At 52.1% G+C, this 22,796-nt stretch overlaps 1 protein-coding gene across 2 annotated transcripts in view; it reads right to left on the bottom strand.

Annotated features, from left to right (window-relative positions):
- The window catches only part of EFNA3 (ephrin A3), a 43,433-nt gene extending 32,893 nt beyond the window's left edge, over positions 1-10,540 (bottom strand). Inside the window, exon 1 of one of the 2 annotated variants that reach the window (XM_087881032.1) lies at positions 10,197-10,540. In XM_087881032.1, the coding sequence (XP_087737158.1) occupies positions 10,197-10,381 (185 nt within the window). In that variant the 5' untranslated portion in view covers positions 10,382-10,540. The remainder of the gene's footprint in view (positions 1-10,196) is intronic. The other variant, XM_087881031.1, reaches the window with a different exon arrangement.
- Positions 10,541-22,796: the final 12,256 nt, after the last annotated feature.

Below are 22,796 nucleotides of genomic sequence, written 5' to 3'. Positions count from 1 at the left end.
AGAGAGCAAGAGAAAGTAAGAAAAAGAGAAAGACAGAGAGAGAGAGAGAGAGAGGGAAAGAGGGAGAGAGAGAAAGAGAGAAAAAGACAGGGAAAAAAGAGAGGACGAGAAACAGAAAGAAAAAGAAAACGAGAAAGAAAGAAACAGAAAGAGAGAGAAAGAGAAAGAGAGATTGAAGGACAGAGAAAGGGGGGGAGAGAGAGAGGGCAAGAGGAAGTAAGAAAAAGAGAAAGACAGAAAGAGAGAGAGAGGGAAAGAGAGGGAGAGAGAGAAAGAGAGAAAAAGACAGGGAAAAAAGAGAGGAAGAGAAACAGAAAGAAAAAGAAAATGAGAACGAAAGAAAAACAGAAAGAGAGAGAAAGAGAGATAGAAGGACAGAGAAAGGGGGAGAGAGAGAGAGAGAGAGAGAGCAAGAGGAAGTAAGAAAAAGAGAAAGACAGAGAGAGGGAGGGAAAGAGAGGGAGAGAGAGAAAGAGAGAAAAAGACAGAGAAAAAAGAGAGGAAGAGAAACAGAAAGAAAAAGAAAATGAGAACGAAAGAAAAACAGAAAGAGAGAGAAAGAGAGATAGAAGGACAGAGAAAGGGGGAGAGAGAGAGAGAGAGAGCAAGAGGAAGTAAGAAAAAGAGAAAGACAGACAGAGAGAGAGAGAGAGAGAGAGAGAGAGAGAGAGGGAAGGAGGGAGGGGACAAGATTTGGTGAAAGGGCAGCGAGGTTAATAGGATTTTGCTTAATTTTAAAGGCGATTAAGATAGCAAGAAAAAGACCCTCTCCTCCAGGGAGGGGGGCGCGTGATACACCTCCTCCTCCGCAGAAATTGAATTTGGGGAGGGGGTCCTCTGGTTCTCCAAAGAGCAGCCAAAATACCTCTCCTTATCTGGACCAGTTTTAGAAGCTCAAGGATGCTATCCCACCTCCCCAATTCTCCTCCGATGGACGCCGATATTTATACGCAGATAAATACACACACACACACAATAAGTGTGTTCTCGTGTGAGCTTTAATTTGCGATTCACACCAATTCCGTCCCCCCCCCCCGCGATAAAACTCGGCGTCGCAATAATACCTCTCTTAATAATAGCGAAAGAAAGAATGAAAATCACCGTTCCAAATTGCCTTTTTCGATTTCTCCAGGCCCTTTTTTCCCCCCCACCCTAAATTAAAGAGCTTGTGTTTTATTTTTATTATTATTATTATTATTTTTTGCTTTTTTTTGCATTATGGCTCTTTTTTGTTGTTTTTTTCCCCCTTTCCCTGCTTTGCAAATTTCCTCGAAAATGGGTTTTTTTCGGAGAGGAAAGCGAGGAGAGGAAGGAGAGGAGGAGGAGGAGGAGGAGGTGGCGGAGGGAATAAAAACGAAAATAAAAACTGTTCTTTTTTTTTTGTAATGTTTCCTAACGGCTTTCGTGCCCAAAAACCCTGGAGTACAATCGAGTTTTTCCCCCCAATGCGAAAAAGAGGGATTGTCATGTTATTTTTTTTCAACTTGTAGAAAAGGCAGATTTTTTTGGGGGGGGAAAGAGAGACCCCCTTCCAAGTCTTTTTTTTTTTTTTTGGATAATAGCTTGTCATGTCAGGAAAGGAGAAAACAAGATATATTTTTTCCCCCCCCTTTCTTATCACGTGCCTCGTTTGAATGTCAGGATCGGCTCATCGGTTCTGAATCATTCTGGAAATAACAGCTCGTCCTAAAGGAAGGATGTGTTGGAAAAAAAAAAAAGAAGAAAGAAAGAAAGAAAGAAAGAAAGAAAGAAAGAAAGAAAGAAAGAAAGAAAGAAAGAAAGAAAGAAAACGGAAATAATTTGGCACAACAAGGTTTCCTTCCGAGGCAGGAGAGATGGGATGGTCCCAAAAGGGCCGCTCTGTCCATGCTCAGGGGCTTGGCTTCCCCAGTTCGAGGCGCATGCAATGATGGGCGGGGGAAATCAACCTGATAACGCGAGGATTTTTGGCAAAACCGGTTCGACGAGGACGGCACCTGGGGGTTGATCCCGTGGGTTGTGGGTTCACTTCCTGGTGAGGTGGCATCTCGGGTTTTTGATCGGCTGATGTTCTAACAAGCCTCAGGTTTATCCTGGCTTGACAACAACGTTTTCCTCAAAATGGAAAGCTTGGGAGTCCTGGGCTTACCGTGGTTCGCTTAGAGACCGTCCCAAGTTGCAACGACGGCGTTGCAAAAAAAAAAAAAAGCTTATTCTGTATAAAAACGAGTCCTCCCCAATTTAGCAAAAGTATTATTAAAGGTAAAGGTAAAGGTTCCCCTCGCACATAGGTGCTAGTCGTTCCCGACTCTAGGGGGCGGTGCTCATCTCCGTTTCAAAGCCGAAGAGCCAGCGCTGTCCGAAGACGTCTCCGGGGTCATGCGGCCGGCGTGACTCAACGCCAAAGGCGCACGGAAAACGCTGTTTCCTTCCCACCAAAGGGGGTCCCTATTTTTCTACTTGCAATTTTTTTTTTTTACGTGTTTCGAACTGCTGGGTTGGCAGAAGCCGGGACAAGGAACGGGAGCTCACCCCGTTACGCGGCACTCGGGATTCGAACCGCTGAACTGCCGACCTTTCGATCGACAAGCTCAGTGTCTTAGCCACTCACAGCCCGGCTGTTTCTGGAAACCCGAGTTTAGTCCTTGACTTACTGCCACACATTTAGTGAAGCTACGACGGCACTGGAAAAAGTGACTTATGACCGGTCTTCACATTACGACCGTCGTAGCATCACATGATCAGAATTCGGGCGTTTTGGCCCCCGGTACATATTTAGGACAGTTGTAGCATCCTGGCCGGCATTCGCCAACATTCTCAATCGGCTTTCCAACAAGCCAAGTCGAGGGGAGAACGCTTAACGACTGCCGTGTGATCTGCTTAACAACCGTGGGTGGAAAAAAAAAGAACGGGGGTGCGACTCGCTTAACGCCTGCCTTGCTTGGCAAGAGATTCCCGTCCTCATTTACTGTCGTTAAGTCGATAAAGGAAATGCCAGCGTACCTTTTCATGCGCATAACTGGCGGGAAGTTTAAAAGGGAAAGGAAGTGAGGCGGTTGATCTCTTAGGAAGATCCCCCCGCCTCCCCGGGACTGCAGAAGGAGATCCTAAGATCCCTTCCCTGCTTCCTAAGTTGCATCTGAGTGGCTCCAGGATTCATCAGCACACAAGTCACATCTGCCCTTGTCCAGCGGAAATACACCGAGCCTTGCATGTTGCGAGGACACACTTACTAAAATCAGGAAGGTTGTGCGTCTCTGAGAATTTGGGGGCACCAAAAGCAGGAGCCAGAGATCACCCCGTCCCCTAAAAATTTAGGGGAGCAGGAGAATTTCCAAGGATGCCTGGAAAATGCAATTCGGGATGAAACAGACAATACACCAAAGGCGATTTTGCCCCAGTTCCTTAAAAAAAAGATTTAATTTACGGTACCGGCACGGAAAAGGGCCAGATCTGATTCGGATGGCGGATCTAATACGGGGAAAGGATTCCATGGCGGTGGAAAAGAAATGGAAGGATCCACCAGGCTCCCCCCCAAAAGGTGGACTTTTATACCTGTCTCCCACGTGGGCTTGGGAGAAACGTGGCCGACGGAAGGAACGCAGGCGTGACACGAGGACCGGCCCAGTCTACAGTCTATACACGCATGTGTGCCGCATGAACCGTGCAAGATTCGGGCCACAAATCGGAGAGCTGGGTTCAAGGAAGCTGCTCCAGGCCCATGGGAAGAAAAGAGAGGGGGGGACCCCCTCCAAAAGATGGAGGCTCGTGAACGGGCACAGCCCTGGGAAAGATCTGCAGCCCAACGGGGGCGAGCGGGCACCGTCGTGGTGGAGAACAAAGAGCGAGGGCTGTTTGCACAACCGTTTGCACGCTGGCTGGAAAGGGTTAGTCCACCGTGAATTGGCCGTAAATCACCGGCCCAAACCGAAGGGAAGGGGCCAGAAGGAAGAAGAGGTCTGGGAGAAAAGGAAGCAAAAAAATAAATAAAAAATTCCGCGTGGAGACAAAAAAATATTTTGACACCCGAAAGATTTGCGTCTTTCGCAGACGCCGTTCGGGGAGAGCGGGGACGACGTTTTGCGTCCTGCAGTGGGAGAAAGAGAGGGAGGTCGGCCGAGTTTATAGCCTCCCCTCCACCCACCCATTTCAGGATCTGGCCCAGAAAGACCCACTCCACCCTTAAACCCGGCGCCAAGGGAGGCCGCCGGGCTGCAGTGAAGCTGACTTTGCCGCACTGCTCCACCATAAATATCCACGACGCGCCGGCAACTCAGCGTTGCAGCAGGCGCAACCGTGTTCCTTCCCCAGCGCGCTTCAGCGGGAAGGAATTGACGCCATCGGGGTGCCGTAGGGCCAGAGGTGGGATGATGGGACCCCCGGTTAGGATGGTGGGAGGGGGGGCAATCCCCACGGAAGAGGAACAGGCCCGAGAGGAGATAGGCGGCGGTGCGGTTGCGGCAAGCTTTGGGGTGCTTTGCAGGGGTGTCTCCCCCAAACGAAGGAAGGGGACCTCTGACCCGGTGGGCCCTCAACATCACGGAGGCGGTCCAGCACAGACGGGAAGAGCATCACCTGAACATTTCCTTAGCAACCGTCCTCGGCAGGCCAAGTTAGCAAGGTTCGGCCGGCGAGGCGGATGAAAAGAGAACAGAGAATGGAGGAGGAGGAGGAGGAAAAAAAATATGGCCCCCGCCTCGCGCTCTCTCTCTCCGCCATTGTTCGGTGCCCGCCAAAAGCCCAATTCACAGGCGCAATTTATGGGCGCTGGGCTTCCGCCTCAGGGGACATTCTCAAAGGCAACGGTGTTCCTCAGACTTGCCGAGACCGGAGGGACGCTGAGTGGAGGGCGTGAGAGCCAGACGCGCAAGGACAGACGGACGGGGCCAGGAGAGAGAGAGAGACACACACACCAGGCCAGGCTCCTTATGTATTAGAGAGGGGGGGGTTGTTTTACAAACGGCGGCCTGGCACGGAGGGACTCCGAGGGCGCCCACTTTGTCGGCTCTCCCTGGCTCCTGCACAGGAGTTGGGAAGGAGTTGGCAGCTCCGTGGCAGGTGTGTTGGGAAGGACGCCCGCGACAGAGGTGCCCACCATTGTGCAGCTTTGAAAAGAGAGGGCAGGCTCTAAATAAGGCCACCTCCCTCCTTTCACCTGGCATGTGGGTTTTCCTTTTTTTTTTTGTTCCTGTGATTCTGCATGGAGCTGTAGAGATAACGTGCAGCCCCCACCCACCCACCCGTTCTCACCGGCCCTCCTCCCCGATTCGGTTCCCTGCGGCTTCCCTTGGCAGCCATGACAATCCCCCAAATTATGGCTTCAACCGTTGATTCATTATCCATCTATGTAGCGAGAGAAAGATTGCCCGAGGAAGGGAAGGGAAGGGAAGGGAAGGGAAGGGAGGAAGGAAATAAAGGAAGGAAGGAAGGAAGGAAATGAAGGAAATAAAGGAAGGAAGGAAGGAAATAAAGGAAGGAAGGAAGGAAGGAAGGAAGGAAGGAAATAAAGGAAGGAAGGAAGAAATAAAGGAAGGAAGGAAGGAAGGAAATGAAGGAAGGAAGGAAATAAAGGAAGGAAGGAAGGAAATAAAGGAAGAAAGGAAGGAAGGAAGGAAATAAAGGAAGGAAGGAAATAAAAAGGAAGGAAGGAAGGAAGGAAGGAAGGAAATAAGGGAAGGAAGGAAGGAAGGAAGAAAATGAAGGAAGGAAGGAAATAAAGGAAGGAAGGAAGGAAGGAAGGAAATAAAGGAAGAAAGGAAGGAAGGAAGGAAATAAAGGAAGGAAGGAAATAAAAAGGAAGGAAGGAAGGAAGGAAGGAAGGAAGGAAATAAGGGAAGGAAGGAAGGAAGGAAGAAAATGAAGGAAGGAAGGAAATAAAGGAAGAAAGGAAGGAAGGAAGGAAATAAAGGAAGAAAGGAAGGAAGGAAGGAAATAAAGGAAGGAAGGAAATAAAAAGGAAGGAAGGAAGGAAGGAAGGAAGGAAATAAGGGAAGGAAGGAAGGAAGGAAGGAAGGAAGGAAAGGAGGGAGGGAGGAATCTAGCCGGGTCCCTGTGTGAAGGGCACAAGGTGATCTTGTACCAGTGGGGGCAAAAGGAATGCGGACGGACGGGTTCTGAGATGGATGGGGCTGCTGGACTACAACTCCCAGAGTTCCCAGCCAGGCTGAGAGGGAGAGGAAAGGGTGGGGAAGGAGGGAGGGGGAAGGTGGTGTCTGGCCCTCCAAATGGGAATGCAGCCCTGGGGGGGGCGGAGTGGGGGGGGAGGGAACCAAAGTGGCTTCCCACAGCAGGGGCTTGCCCTGGTGGGAGGGAGGTAAAAGGGAGGGAGATAGGATGGAAGAAGAGGGGAGAGGAAGGATGGGAAAGTGTGAGAAAGACAGCAGGGAAGGAAGGAAGGAAGGAAGGAAGGGAGGGAGGGAGGGAGGGAGGAAGGAAGGAAGGAAGGAAGGAAGGTGGGTGGGAGGCAGGGAGGGAAAGAAGGAAGGAAGGAAGGAGAGAATGGGAGGAAGGAGGAAAGGTGAGAGAAAGGGAGGGAGAAAGGAAGGTAAGGGTGGAAGAAGGAAGGAAAAGAGTGTGAAAGAAGGGAGGGAAGGAAGGAAGGAAGGAAGGAAGGAAGGAAATGGGAGGGAGGATGAAAGGTGAGAAAAAAGGAGGAAGAAAGGGAGGGAGGGAGGAAAAGTGTGTGAAACAATGAGGGAGGGAGAGAGAGCGAGGAAGGAAAGAATGAGAGAATGGGAGGGAGGAGGAAAAGAGGGAAGAAAGGAGGAGAGAGGGCCAGAGGGAGGAGAGTGGCAAGAAGAAGAGGGAGGAATTGAAGAGGGAGGAGAGAAGGAAGGAAAGAAAGTAGGAAAGAGAGAAGGAGCGAATGAGGAAGGGTCTTATCCTGCCCCCCTCTTTCAAAGGAACTGGGAGTGGGGGGCTCAGCCTCCCAGCCAGCCTGGAAACAGGACGTCCCAGCAGCCCCCCCCCAAGAAATAAAAGCCCCCTTCCCTTCCTATGCAGGGAGCCCCACCTCGCTCCCAGGACACTCATCAGACCACCAGAATCAGAAGCCTCTGGTGAGCTCTTTTTGGGTGGTGGGGGGCTTGTCTGCCTGTGTTAACCCCCCCTCCCTCTATTTTGCCAGAAACAGGCTCTTTGCCAGTTTCAGCCAGAGAGAGAAAGAGAGAGAGAGAGAGAGAGGGAGGGAGGGGGAGAGAGAAAGAGAGAGAGAAAGAGGGAGGGAGGGAGGGGGAGAGAGAAAGAGAGAGGAGGGAGGGAGAGAGAGGGAGGGAGAGAGAGGGAGGGAGGGAAGTAGAGAGAGGGGGGAGAGAGAAGGAGGGGGAGAGAGAGAGAGGGAGGGAGGGAAGGAGAGAGAGAGGGGGAGAGAGAAGGAGGGAGAGAGAGAGAGAGGGAGGGAGGGAAGGAGAGAGAGAGAGAGAGAGAAAGAGGGAGGGAGGGAGGGGGAGAGAGAAAGAGAGGAGGGAGGGAGAGAGAGGGAGGGAGAGAGAGGGAGGGAGGGAAGTAGAGAGAGGGGGGAGAGAGAAGGAGGGGGAGAGAGAGAGAGGGAGGGAGGGAAGGAGAGAGAGAGGGGGAGAGAGAAGGAGGGAGAGAGAGAGAGGGAGGGAGGGAAGGAGAGAGAGAGAGAGAGAGAGAAAGAGGGAGGGAGGGAGGGGGAGAGAGAAAGAGAGAGGAGGGAGGGAGAGAGAGGGAGGGAGAGGGAGGGAGGGAAGTAGAGAGAGGGGGGAGAGAGAAGGAGGGGGAGAGAGAGAGAGGGAGGGAGGGAAGGAGGGAGAGAGAGAGAGGGAGGGAGGGAAGGAGAGAGAGAGAGAGAGAGAGAGGGAGGGAGGGAGGGGGAGAGAGAAAGAGAGAGGAGGGAGGGAGAGAGAGGGAGGGAGAGGGAGGGAGGGAAGTAGAGAGAGGGGGGAGAGAGAAGGAGGGAGAGAGAGAGGGAGGGAGGGAGGGAGGGAGAGAGAGAGGGAGGGAGGGAGGGAGAGAGAGAGAGAGACAGAGGGAGGGAGGGAAGGAGAGAGAGAGAGAGGGAGAGAGGGAGGAGGGAGGGAGGGAGAGAGAGAGAGGTGATCTTGCTTGGCAAGTCTGAGATTGGCAAACCTGCCTTTGCCAAGGGCAGCCAGGGAAGGGAGGAGGGGGGGGGAGGACAGCCGGGGAGAGAAACCTGCAGAGGGTGGGGGGAGGGAAGAGACACAATTCCCGACCCTTGAACCCACCCACCCCTCTTTCCCCCCCCCTTCCCCAATTGCACCACCCACCAACCGCTTCTCTCCCCCCCCCCTCCGCCCACCCTCCCCAGAGCCCGGCTGGAAATAACACAACCTCGCCCAATTTTTTCTTCCCCAGGGATGCCCGGCGTTGCCTGGGCACGTGCCACGGGTTGCCCTGGAGGGGTGGCAGCGAAGCCAGGAGCGCCCAGTTCCTTCTTCACACACCCACCTCCCCCCCCCACCCCGTGGGATGCCAGGCAGCTGGGTGCGCCCGTGGTCGGGTCGAGCCCGCTACCCACCCACCCACCCACCCACTCTCCAAGTCGCGAAAAGAGGGAAGGAAGGAAAGAAAGAAGAGAGAGAGAAATAATAATCCGGGGGAAAAAATAGGTCATGACACGCGCGCACTCCGCCGCACAAAGCAGCCCACCGGAGACCCCGCCCGCCGCGCCCGGGTAAGGGGGTCTCTCCCCCCCACCCCACCCCGCTCACCAGCGCTTGGAGGGCACCGTTGGGTTGGTTAGGGAAAAGGGGGGACGCGCCTCCAAGCCTATGCCACGAGTTTCTGCCCCCCTCCCCAACTATTCCTCCGTTGCAGAGCAAAGGGCGCGCGTTCACACGACCCCACCGGTCTCGGGGAAGGGTGTCTTTCCCGGCTTTTCCCGGTCCTCCCGGCGTCCCGAAGGAGGGAAGGAGGGAAGGTAGGAAGGAAGGGAGGAAGAAAAAAAAAAGATTGGAAGGGGGAAGGAAGGAAGATTAGAGGGGGGCAAGGAAGGAGGAAGATTGGAAGGGGAAAGGAAGGAAGGCAAGAGGGAAGGAAGAAAAAAAATGAAAGATTGGAGAAGGAAGGAAGGAAGGTTATAGGGGGAAGGGAAGGAAGGAAGGCAAGAGGGAAGGAAGAAAAAAAAGAAAGATTGGAAGGGGGAAGGAAGGAAGATTGGAGAAGGAAGGAAGGAAGGTTATAGGGGAAGGGAAGGAAGGAAGGAAGGCAAGAGGGAAGGAAGAAAAGAAAGAAAGATTGGAAGTGGGAAGGAAGGAAGGAAAGAATGAAGGAAGAAAGGAAGGAAGGAAGGAAGGGGGAAGGAAGGAAGGGAGAAAAAAAAAGAAAGATTGGAAGGGGGAAGGAAGATTGGAGAAGGAAGGAAGGAAGGAAGGAAGGAAGGAAGGAAGGAAGGAAGGAAGGAAGGAAGGACTGATGGATTTTGGCAAAGCGACCCCCCTCTCATCCCACCCGCCCCCGTCCAGCTGCAAACCGCCGCGCCCCCCCCCCCCCAACCAAACCCCGATGTTCAGTTCTGGTAGAGGCCACCATGCCTTGACTTTGGCGGGGAGGGAGGGGAGATAGAGCAAGTGAGGGCGGGGGAGGGAAGGGGCGGGGGTCCTCGTCCAGACAGCCGCCAGACGGGGGAGGCCTGTCAAGAGCTCGAGCGAGGCAGGCGAGGAGGAATCTCTAGAGAGGGACGGTGGTGGTGGGCCGGGGGGAGGGAGGAGACGGTAGTGGTGGGGGTGGGGGGAAGACCCCCGGGGTCCTTTAATGCAGGCCCCTTCCCAGACACCCCCAAGAAGACCCCTTCCCAGACACCTCTCCAAAACCCCTTCCCAGACCTCTCCCAAGACCCCCTTTCCAGATCCCTCTCCAAGCCCTTCCCAGACACCCCCACGAAGACCCCTTCCCAGACACCCCTCCAAGACCCCTTCCCATATCCTTCCCAAAACCTCTTCCCAGATCCCTCTCCAAGCCCTTCCCAGATCTCTCTCAAGACAGGGGGTCCCAAGACCCCTCCCCAAACCCCTTCCCAGACCCCCGCAAGACCCCTTCCCAGACCTCTCCCAAGACCCCCCCAGACCCCTTCCCAAAGACCCCCTCCCCTTATTTTTTTTCAAGCCACCTTCTTCCTCCTCCTCCTCCTCCCCCTCCTCCTCTTCCTCCCCCATCCCTTCTCTTATCCTCCCCCTCTCCCAGCCAGCCCTTCCCCAAACGTTGGTGGGGAGGGGGGGGGTGTTGCTACTACTCACTGCGGATTGGAGCTGTTCCAATGCACCGCATGCCGATTGCCGGAGCTGCCGCGGCAGAGGAGAAGGACCAGGAGCTGCAGGAGGAGCAGCAGCGGCGGGGGAGACGACGAGGAAGAGGAGGAGGAGGAAGAGGAGGAAGAGGAGGAAGGCGGCGGGCAGAGGCGAGGCAGCCAAAGCCGGGCCATCCCGCCGGGCTCCTTCCCCGGGTCCCAGCCACCGCGTACCCCGGTGCGCAAAAACCGGAGAAGAGAAGAGAAGGAAAGCAAAGCTGCGAGACGGAGCCAGTCCGTAGCTGCTGCTGATGCTGCTGCTGCCTCCTCCTCCTCCTCCTCCTCCTCCTCCGCTGAAGCTTTTCCAGCGCCGCCCCGGCTCCTCCTCGCGCGCCCCCGGGCTCCGGGACCGCCCCCTCGTGATCCCGACGCGCGCCCCCGCCGGTTCCCACGGGCTCCCCACGCTGCGCTTTCTTGCCAGCGCCTCTGCGCGCTCAGGGCGCACTTCGCAGGTTGGGCTAGCCAAGGAGGGGCGGGGACAGAGAGGGAGGGAGGGAGGGAGGGAGGGGGTCTGACCAGGTCTAGAGGCCACGCCCCCTTTGGGGGGGAGACCCCTCCTCTAGCCCCTTCCCCCAATTTCTCTACCAAGGGGGGGAAAAAACCCAACAACCAACAACTAAATCTTTCCAGATGTTTTGAACGCTTTTCCCCTTTTCCGTTGGGTTCGGTCCCCCCAATATAGATAGTCCTCGGGTTAACAGCCGACAAGGGAGCCCCACATGTCTTGGGGCGGAGTGAGGCATGGGTGGAGTTTTGGGGGGGGGCCGTTTTGCCACCTCTCTTGCCGCGGTCGGTGAGGGTATCGTCGCCGTTAAGGTGCATCTTGGCTTGCCCCCCCGCCCCCCGTGGACTTGGCTCGTCCCAAGGTCGCGAAAGGGGATCGGGTGCGTCAGCCTCTGCGACCGTCGTAAATACGAGTCGGCGGCTGTGGGACTGAATTTGGATCGCGTGAATAAGGGTGAAAAAAAAAACGGTCCTTAAACACGCTGTTTGTAAATCGAGGACCATCTGTATTCCAGTTATTTGAAGAGCTGGGGCATAGCTATCGATCAACGGTATTCTCTCGTAATCCTCTTTGCTTCATTCTCGCCGCCACCGTTCCCGTTTCTGGGAATGATCCCGAGGAAGGGATTCCCTGCCTCTTGAGCATGGACAGAGAGCCTGATTAAAAGCACAGTTCCCCCATTTTTTTAAAAAAAAATCCGGAGGGGAGGAAGAGCCGAGCAAGCCAGCTTCAACTCCACGTTGGCTGAAAAAAGGCAACGGCAAGAGTGCCTCTGAGCCTACGCAGATGCCCTGCCTTCCCACGGGCAGGCCGCAAACCGGATAAAAGCAGGATGCAAGACATAGGATGTGGCACCTCATCCCGGGAAGCAGCCGAGCGTCAGGGCGGGCCCTCTCTGCATTGAGCCCAGAAGTGCTGAGCTAGGAAACTGGGCGACAGACGCTTGCGTTATGCCCACCCAGTGGGGAAACTCGCACCGGGCGGGGGCCTACCGTGCCCGAACACGCCGAGCAGCGGTGGCCGAATTGGACGTGGCGCGCCAGGAATGCAGCCAAAAGCCTCAGGCCTAGGTGGGCCCCGTGTCCTGCGCTGGAGAAGCCGGCCTCCACCAGCTGCACCCTTCCTCCGTGGGGGTAGGCCTGCTCTTTCCCCTATAACGGCCTTCGGGGACTTCGTCGCGTTTGCACGAAAGCTGCCGCGAACCCTTCGCCTTCTTTTTCCGTTTATTCGTTTATTTTATTTCGCACAGGGTTTTTTTCCCCCCAAAACTGAAAGGAGAAATTTACTTTCCAAATCCAAAGAAGAAAGGAAGCAACCACCACGGCAGACACCGTGAATAATAAAAAAAAAATTAAAAATGTGTATCCAAAAATAAAAACAAAACTTCAACACCCACCCCGGATAACTGATGTCACTCTCTTTTTTTTTCTTTTTTCCGAATGAACGCTCGGCACACCTCGCACGCAAATTGGGGTTTGGAGATGGGACCCCCTTTCCAAAAATAACCCCCCCACCCCACTCACCCCGACAGCAAATGGACAACCTCCCCCCTCTCGTCCGATCAAATCGTGGCCCTTTGCTATCCGGATAGCTGCTCGTTCTGCCCTTCCAAAACTCGTCCAGGGTCTACATTTTCTCTTCCTTCCCAAATTGCACCTTTGCAAACCAGGGAAGGTAGCTTTCCGAGAAAATTTCTGGGAAAGGCAAAACCTGGCCCGGGAAAAACCTTTTGCGGACGTGTTGTTACAAGGGTGCAGCCTGCATCGACCCGGCTTCTGTAAACACACAGCAGAGGTTGTTGGTTGCACTTATAAAATCCTGTTGTTGTTGGTTTTTTTTACAGGCTTGTTCCAAGCTAGAAAATGTTGACTTTTTATTTTCCTCCTGTCCCTGCCCTACAAGGGGGAACAAACACCGTTTATCCTTCGGTAAATGACAACGGCACGGATTTTGCGCCGAGCTTGGGTTTTTAACCTGAAACAAGCCGAGTTCAAACTAAGCCACTATCGATACCTTGGCTAGAGTCTTGGGTAGGCAAGGCCTTGATATGAGAGCAATCAAGGGAAGGGACCTTAAAGGTCATGTAATCCAGCCTGCCGCCGAGCATAGAAAAAGCCGATTAATCATTAACCATGTCTGTTATTCTGTTGTTTTATGAGCAGGGGGTTGGACTAAATGACCTCCAAGAACCCTCCCAACTCCGTTACTCTGTCCTGCGAGCAGGGGGTTGGACTAAATGACCTCCAAGGTCCCCCCCAACTCTGTTACTCTGTCCTTCCGAGCAGGGGGTTGGACTAAATGACCTCCAAGGTCCCTCCCAACTCTGTCTGTCCTTTGAGCAGGGGGTTGGACTAAATGACCTCCAGGGTCCCTCCCAACTCTGTTACTCTGTCCTTCTGAGCAGGGGGTTAGACTAAATGATCTCCAAGGTCCCTCCCAACTCTGTCTGTCCTTTGAGCAGGGGGTTGGACTAAATGACCTCCAAGGTCCCTCCCAACTCCGTTACTCTGTCCTTCCGAGCAGAGGGTTAGACTAAATGACCTCCAAGATCCCTCCCAACGGTGATATTCTGCTCTTCTGGAATTAAATCTGCCCGCTTGTTTCAACCGCTGTTTTATTTCCACAACTGTTTGCTTCCTCCTCCTCCTCCTCTTCTCCTCCTCCTCCTCCTCCTCCTCGGAGCTGGCTGCTGTCCGACCCACTGATTCATCCCCCCTCTCTCCACCTAATATGACCCAACCTTGTGCCCTGCCCAAACACGCCCCATGCCAGCTTCGCCCTTGGACTGTGGCTGCTGGCATCAACTTTCTCGGTTAAATTAACAGCTTATTTCCTCCTTTAAGATTATCATCTTTCCTTGCCGTTGCGCAAGAGAGAAAGTTTTTTTTTTTTAAAAAGCCGCTTTTTTTAATGTTTAATGTTTTTTTTGTTGTTGTTGCTGTGGCCTTGGGTGGAAAGTTTTCCCTTTGGGTAAGAAATGGGGGTGGGGGGGCAGGCAGGGTCTCCTCCCCGCTTCCCTGTTTTTTTTTTTTGGGCCGGCTGGAACCCGGGGTCAGCCGAGGCCTATATGAAGGCAGACAAGTGGCTGATCTCAATTAAAATATTATTATAGGATGGCTTTTATGCCTATCTTGGCTGGCGCTGATTAGCAGTCCCCAAACCTCTGGCCAATTATATTGGAGATGCATTTCCTGCTTTCTTTCTTCTGATCTTTCAGGTCCCTTTCTCTCTCTTTCCTTGTCTATTTTCCTTCCTTCGTCTATCTTTCTTTTTCTCTTTTCCTTCCTTCCTTCCCTGTTTTCTTTCCTTGCTTTCTTTTCCTTCCTTCCTTCCATCCATCCATCCATCCTGTCTGTTTTCCTTCCTTCTTTGCCTATCTCTTTCTCTCTTTTCCTTCCTGCCTTCCAACCAACCATCCACCCGTCCGTCTTCCTTCCTTGTCTATCTTCCTTCCTTGCTTGCTTCCTTCCTTCCTTCGTCTATCTTCCTTTTTCCCTTTTCCTTCCTTCCTTCTCTGTTTTCTTTCCTTGCTTTCTTTTCCTTCCAGCCATCCATCCTGTCTGTTTTCCTTCCTTCTTTGCCTATCTCTTTCTCTCTTTTTCTTCATTCCTTCCTTCCATCTGTCTTTCCTTCCTTGTCTATTACTTTCTTTTTTTCCTTTCTTCCTTCCTTCCTTCTTTCCATCTGTCTTTCCTTCCTTCTATTACTTTCTTTTTTCCTTCCTTCCTTCCTTCCATCTGTCTTTCCTTCCTTGTCTATTTCTCTTTTTCCTTCCTTCCTTCCATCTGTCTTTCCTTCCTTGTCTATTACTCTTTTTTCCTTCCTTCCTTCCTTCCATCCATCTGTCTTTCCTTCCTTGTCTATTACTTTCTTTTTCCTTCCTTCCTTCCTTCCATCCATCTGTCTTTCCTTCCTTGTCTATTACTTTCTTTTTCCTTCCTTCCTTCCTTCCTTCCATCTGTCTTTCCTTCCTTGTCTATTACTTTCGTTTTTTCCTTCCTTCCTTCCTTCCTTCCTTCCTTCCTTCCTTCCTTCCTTCCTTCCTTCCTTCCTTCCTTGTCTATTTCTTTCTGTCTTTCCTCCCTCCCTTCCTCCCTCCCTCCCTCCTCTAGGTTTAATATCTCCCCCCTCCCCCTCCTGCTGCCCCCCCCCTCCCAGAGGCTGCCTTCCCCCCTTCGGCCACCGCACTTGTTTGATTGCCTTCAAATCCCTCTTTCCACTCCATGTTTTTCTCCTGATCCGCGGCTGACAACTTGATCCTACCTGCCAAAGGATGAGTAACACAAACTCTGCGGGCTCTTTAGCCCCCCCTCCCCCCTCTCCCCTCCCCCCCTCCCACCAGCCACATCCCCGTCTTGCGCAATCCGAGACAGCGGGCAGTCCCTCGAGTGCCTTCAACAGGTATGGCGACACGCCAAGTTCAAAGTAACAGGAAAGGGAAATTACACACCTACGTATGCCCGTATGTGCCTTCGTATGCGTGTGTGTATATATGAGTCAACTGGCATTCCTTTTTCCTCCTACCTTCACACGTTCCCCGTGGTCATCCCCAACTCAAACCCGGTTAGTCAAACCGGTTAACGGCGTTCTTGCGACCAGAAATTTGTCGTGTCGAAGGTTATTTAAAAAAATGGCTTTATTGTTTATGAATCGCATATTCTGCTTTTAAGTCCAAATTTCAACACGGCATAGGGAAGATTTTGGGGTTTTTTCACCCTATTTCCTCCTTCCACAACGACCCTGCGAGGGAGGACACGCCAAGCTTCCCTGACCGATTAAGGCGGGGCTTGAACCCGGATGCCATCCCGACACCCTCACCTGGCCGGCTTCCAATCTTGGATCCCGACCTCCCCCCCCCAATCAAACCCAGTTTAAGGATAAACAGTGCCGAACGAAGGTCAACTTTCTGTGATTTAGCCTCTCCCTCTAACCGTTTCTCGTGGGTTCGTAGGCGGGCTGATTCTCCCTGCCAGCCCCAGAAAACGGATTATGTCCCTAACCGAGTTAAACGCTCCTTTTTTTTTTTTTTTTTTGCACAGACCTGGGCTTGTTGCCTCGTCGGAAAATGTAATCATGAAAGTTGGCTCAATGTCGGGGCTCAATTTGATCTGCGGAGTTGGAAGACTGCAGATTTCGGAGTGAAATAAGAGGAGATACCGATACCGTTAGTCCTCGATTTACAGCGGTTCATTTAGTGACCGTTCAAAGTCATGACACTGAGAAAAGGGGCTGTTTTTCACACTTACGACCGTTGAAGCATCCCTGTGGTCATGAATTCCGATGCTCAGCAACTGACTCGTACTTATGATGGCTGCAGTGTCCCCGGGGGTGACGTGATCCCGTTTTGCGACCTACTGACCAGCCAAGTCAATAGGGAGAGCCAGATTCGCTTAACGACCATGTCACTCGACAGCTGCAGTGATTCGCTTAAGAACTGTGGCAAAGAAGGGTCGTAACACGGGACGAAACTCAGCTAGCAACAGCCTCGCTTAGCAATGAAAAATTTCGGGCTCAGCTGCGGTACAGTTAATCCTCGACTTACGACCATAATTGAGCCCAACATTTCTGCTGAAAAGCGAGATCCTTTGGTGAGCTTTGCTCCATTTGATGGCCAACATCGTTAAGTGAATCCCTGCAGTCGTTAAGTTAGCCACCCGGTCGTTAAGTGAATCCGGCACCCTCGTCAACTTCGCTTGTTGGACGGTCGCAAGAGGGGATAACGTGACCCCGGGGGGAAACACTGCAACTGTCATAAGTACGAGGCATTCCGAATGTTGATCACGTGAACGGCGACGGTCGTTAAGTGTGAACAACGGTCCTAGGTCACTTTTTATTTCGGCGACGGTCACTAAACGAACCGCTGTAAGTCGAGGACCTACCTGGGGGAGGGCAGGCAAGCATTGGGGTGCAAAGCCCCCCTTTTTTTTGCTAGCTGGAGGGTAGCAGGATGCACGGAGACAGAAGGCAAACTGGGGGGGGGGGAGGCAGTGGAGGGGTGTAGGGTGGGGGGGGAAAGGAAGAGCCCCCCCACCCAGGAAGGAAAAAAACCGGAAGTGATCCCCACGCCAGCCGAGAATTGATGGGCAGGGAGGTGTTCGAACTACCCAAAAAAATAAAAAATAAAATAACATAAAAATAACATCCATTAATTATTCATCCCGGGGAAGTGAAGTGTACAAAATGCAACACAGGGAAAAAAAAACACACTTTAAAGGGCTGATGGTCGGGGGGGGAGAGGAGGGGGGATTGAGGGAGGGGGATGTGGGGGGGAGAAGCCCGCCTGACATGATTCGGTGGTGTGGGAACATGTGAAAACCAGCTGCGCCGTTAACCTCCGGCGTGCCGGGTTGGATGCCGAAGTTAAAAACCAGCTTTTACTGGGGATGTAAAGGAGTGTGGGGGGGGGAGAGGGGCAAGGAAATGGGATGGGGGTCCCCCTTTTCATTCACTTCTTCCCAAGGGGCTCCTTACTAGCACGTCCGGGGGTCTTTGATCGGCGAATAGTTTCCCGAGAAGGATCATTTAGGTTTCAAAGAATCGTAAAATAAAATCTAATTTTTCATTATCAGCGGCGCAACGGTGCGCAGCCCCATCCGAAAAATACAGTCCTTGACTTACGACTTACATTCGTTTAGTGACCAAAGTTACAACGGTGCTGGAAAAAACGTGACTTAGGACCGTTGTTCACCCTTTAGCCTCCTACAATGATCGAAATTCAGACCGCTCGGCAACCAACTTGTATTTACGACGGTTGCAGTGACCCCGGGGTTACGTGACACCCCCTCCCCCCCCTGTTTTGCTACAAGCAAGAGTCAAGGGGGATAGCCAGATTCGCTGAACGACTCGCTTAACAAGCGGGGCGATTCGCTTAACAACCGTGCCGAGCAAGGTCGTAAAAATGAGTCAGGCTGGCTAAAGAAACGCGTCACGTAGCCACGGGAATGTGGGGGCTCGGTTGCGGTCGTAAGTCGAGGACTGCCTCCAGCGGGTGTGTGAAGTCACAATTTAGAGACGCACATCCACGCCGAACGTTTTTTTAAACTGCTGCTATTGTGTCGCACCGTAAGGCAAACCGGCAAACCAGGATGGGACTCTCAATCAGGGCTTACGAAAGGACCTGAAATTTGAAAATTTGAAAAATGCCAAATTATCAGGGAATGACATCGCAAAAAGAACTGGAAAATCAGACCGAACTGACAACTGAACTGACAACTGACAAGAAATGGTGTGTAGGGTTTCCGGCTTCAGTTGGACTAGATGACCTCCAAGGTCCCTTCGAAACTCTGTTAATCTGTTAATTAACCTTTGCTGGTTTAAGGGAACTTTTCGCAAACTTTGTGCCGAAAGAGCGGCGAGACTTTGCAACGGAACATCTCCAGTACTTCAAAAAGCTCCCCGAGAACACAAGTTGCTGTCCAGGATTTGCAAAAACCACATCAGCTGCTGGGAAAAAAAAAAAACCTTCCCTGAATTAAACAAAAAAATAATAATAAAATAAATAAGAATGTGGCAGAAAAAAATCTGTGTTCCTTCATTGCGATATCAAGGTGAAAATTGGGTGTGATTCCTTTCATGTTTGGAATGAAGTTCAACATTTCAGGAACGCAGCAAAAATAATGTACAGGTGATCCTCGACTTACGACCTAAAAAAAATTCCATCGTTACGCGAGACGGTTGCTCCGTGAGCTTGGCTCCATTTTATCACCTTTTCGTGCCACAGTTGCTGACTGAATCCCTCCAGTTGTTAAGTGAATCTGGCTTGGATTTGGCTGCTCAGAAAGTCGCAAAAGCGGATCGTGCGACCCCGAGAAACTGCAACCGTTGTTAAGCGAATCAAGCTTACTCTTGGACTTGGCTAGTCAGAAAGTCGCAAAAGCGGATCGTGCGACCCCGAGAAACTGCAACCGTTGTTAAGCGAATCAAGCTTACTCTTGGACTTGGCTAGTCAGAAAGTCGCAAAACCGGGATGCTGCAACCGTCACAAATACAAATCAGTTGCCAAGGGTCTGAATTTTAATCACAGGATCCTGGGGACGCCGCAACGGTCGTTAAGTGTGAAAAACGGCCGAAAGTCCCTTTTTTCCGAGCCGTTATAACTTTGAACTGTCACTAAACGAACTGTTGTAAGCCAAGGACTTGCCTGTATTCAGATCTACTCTGAGCACAGACGGATGGCGGGATACAACAGGGTAGCCAGATTCACTTAACAATTTAATCCCTGCAGCGATTCACTTAACCGCTCTGGTCGTAAAATGGGGCAAACCTCCCTGAGCCACCGTCTCGCTTAGCAACAGAAACTGTGGGGGCCGCAATTATGGTCAAGGACTAGGTGTCCACCTTGGCCTGCAGGACTTGGCATCCGTGGTTTGGATGCACGACGGCGCAGGGAACTGCGGAAGAATGCGACGCTCATCAAGGTCGTCCACTGAACGGACGTGCCATGGCGCGCCCCCATCATCCATCGGTCAACGGCCATGTCGAGCGGATGAGTGTACCAAAATCGTTGTGACGACGGACAGACGGCTGTTCCAGCAGCAAAGGCTTGGCAACGTCCCCCCACTGGCTTCTCCCCAGGGACAAACTTGAGCCCACCCACCCCCCCTTGTTTCCCGCCCACAGCGCAGCCGTCAGGAACCATGGCAGGCTCACGGCACAAATAGTGCCGAACGCAAGAACGGGCAGTGCCAGGGAGGGACGAGTTCTTGGCAGCCGGCCAAATCAAGGCTCTGTGTGTGTGTTTGTTCATGTGTGCACACGCGCCGTGGAATGGTGAAAGACAGAGCAAGGGCTGCCGTTTGGAGGCAGGAAGCTGAGAATGGCGCTTTCTGTCTGCCACGGCGTGCCAGTCGCCACCTTCTGCCACGCGCTGTCACCCGTGCGCAGGAGGGGGAAAACCCCGCTCTCAACGCGCCTGCTGATACAGAAATAGCTCCCCTGTACAGAAACGGTGCCTTTGCGAAGACGCAAACAGGCCTGCGCGACATATGCCATCGTGTGCGCCACTGGTGCCACGCGGGCAGGGACCCTGCGGCCCAAGGTGTCACTGGAAGGATAAAGACATGTATGGAAAATTGCATGTTGGGGACATAAGTACAGGTGGTCCTTGGCTTACAACCGTTTGTTTAGTGGCCACAGTTACAAAATGTGACTTATGACTTGTTTTTCACACTTACGACCGTTGCGGCATCTCCAAGGTCACGGGATCAAAAATTCAGACGCTTGGCCACCGTCTCGTATTTATGACGGTCGCAGTGTCCCGGGGTCACGGGACCCTTTTGTGGCCAAGTCAACGGGGAAAGCCAAATTCCCTTCACAACCGTTGTGACTGTTGACGGACGGATTCACTGACCCACGGCGGCAGGAAAGCTCGCGTGAAGGGGCCCAACTCATTTCACCGACGTCTCGCTTAGTGGCACAGATCTGGGGCTCGACGGTGGTCGTTAAATCGAGGACCACCTGGAAAGACACATAGGGGAAATTTCACGCCTGGGACGCTGTGCCTGACTAGGCGGCTCAGTGGCTAAGACACTGAGCTTGTCGATCAGAAAGGTGGGCAGTTCGGCGGTTCGAATCCGTAGTACCGGTCTCCTGCGTGAGCAGGGGGTTGGACTAGATGGCCTCCAAGGAACCCTTCCAACTCTGTTACTGAACTGAACTGACCTACGTACGTCAGATTGCGGAGAAATACTGGCACGCGTGCCAACGCGGTTAACGGTTCGTGAAGGATTATCCCGCGATGCCAGTTTGCTCCAGAGTCTCCTCTGTCATGTCAAGTCCCGGACCCATTTAAGTTCACCCCTTTTGCCCACCGATCGGGCACCAACTAGCCACTCGGATCTGGCTCGGCGTACGGCGAGGGGGTGGCAATTTGTTGCTTTTCGGCTCTGACTCATTTCCCCGAGCTGATGGCAGGCGGCTGCGTTCCCACATGCCAGCACCTGGGAGAACGCCAGGCAGAGGGAGGGGGAAAAAAAGGGGCTTGCCAAGCGATGCCAGGCTCGTGATGGAAGTGTGCCCGTCCCTGAGATCCTGTTGCGGATTAGGACATCAACGCCGGGGCGACAAATCCCGTCGAAAAACACTTGACAATGCCTGGCAGGTAGAGTCCTCACCACAATTGAGCCCAAAATTCCCGTTGCTAAGTGAGACGGGCGTTAAGGGAATTTCGCCCCGCTTGACCACCTTTCCTGCCACCGTCGTTAAGCGAGGAGCGTGCTTCTTGAGTGAAACTGGCTTCTACAGGGCCTCGGCTTATCAGATTGGGGAATCGCGTGACCCCGGTTCATTTAGTGACCGCTCAACGTTACGACAGCGCCAAAAAAAGTGACTTATGACTTGTTTTTCATGCTTAACGACGGTCGCAACGTCCCTGCGGTCACGCGATCCAAATTTCTATCCCTCTATCTATCTATCTATCTATCTATCTATCTATCTATCTATCATCTATCTATCTATCTATCTATCTATCTATCTATCTATCTATCATCTATCTATCATCTATCTGTTAGTCTGTGTTTCCATTCATCCATCCATCCACCCATTGTCTGTCTCTGTTTCTATCTATCCATCCATCTGTCCGTCCATCCATCCATCCATCCATCCATCCATCCATCCATCCATCTCTCCCTCTCTCTCCATATCTATCTATCTATCTATCTATCTATCTATCTATCTATCTATCTATCTATCTGTCTGTTTCTATCCATCCATCCATCCATCCATCTATTGTCTGTCTGTTTCTATCTATCCATCCGTCCATCCATCCATCCATCCATCTCTCTCTCCCTCTCTCTCCATCTCTCTCTCTCTCTCTCTCTCTCTATCTATCTATTAATTTGTGTTTCTATCTATCTATCTATCTATCTATCTATCTATCTATCTATCTATCTATCATCTATCTATTAGTCTGTGTTTCCATCCATCCATTGTCTGTCTCTGTTTCTATCTAGCCGTCCGTCCATCCATCCATCCATCTCTCTCTCCCTCTATCATCTATCCATCCATCCATCCATCCATCCATCCATCCATCCATCCATCCATCCATCTATCTATCTATCTATCTATCTATCTATCTATCTATCTATCTATCTATCTATCTATCTTTTTTTCCCCTTCCTCCCGGCCTGCTTAATATTTAACCATGGCTTCCTGTGACAGTTCCTCGTATAAGTGCATAGACAGTGTTCAATAAATCATGGCTGGGAGGTGGGGTGGGGGGGGGCAACTCTGCAGCTGGAGGAAGCCGTGGTGGAGTGGGGCGTGATAATGGAGCTTGCCAAGCGGAGGGGGATAAATTATTCATTAAATAAATAAACATACCGTGGGCGTTGAAAGACACAGGAGGGAGCATCGCACCATGGGGAGAGGTGGGGGGGGGCAGGCTTGGGGAGGGGAGGGGGAGTGGGGGGTGCAGAGGCCTTGGCACAAGCAGGGCTGGGCACCGTCTCCTTCTCCTCTCAGCTCAAAGGGTTGTGGCGAGCGGTGGGGTGGGAGGGTGGGGGGAAGGAGGAGGACGGGGAGGACAAAAATTAAATTTACTGCCCAGGCTGGCGATGGGATAAAAAGGAGGAAGCTTTGTCAAACTAGGTTGGCACGCATGCCAACCAAAAAATAAAAATAAATAAATAAATATCCTCCTGGGAATCGCTTAGCACCTGGTTGCAAAAATGTAAACAGGTCGTCCTGGATTTAGAACGGTTCGTTTAGTGACCGTCCAAAGTTGCAACGGCCTTGGGAAAAAAAAGGGGGGGACTCGGGAGCCGTTTTACACACTTAGGACCGTTGCCCCGTCCATCTCTGTTATTCTGCGTTCTTCTATTCTTAATTCTCAAAAACACTTTCTTCCCATTTCTGTTTCTCTTCATTCCGAACCCGATTAAAAAAGGGGGTTGGACTAGAAGACCTCCGAGGTCCCTTCCCTCTCCATTCTCCTATTCTTAATTCTCAAAAAAAGCTTTTCTTCCCAATTCCCATTTCTCTTCATTCCAAACCTGATTTTTTTTTTAAAAAAAAAGGGGGGGCCAAAGGTGGATTATTTTCCTTTCG

Source organism: Pantherophis guttatus, chromosome 18, assembly GCF_059756535.1.
Source record: "Pantherophis guttatus breed Tessera chromosome 18, ASM5975653v1, whole genome shotgun sequence".
NCBI lineage: Eukaryota > Metazoa > Chordata > Lepidosauria > Squamata > Colubridae > Pantherophis > Pantherophis guttatus.
Note: the sequence above shows the minus strand (reverse complement) of the source record. Positions and strands in the feature narration are given on the sequence as shown.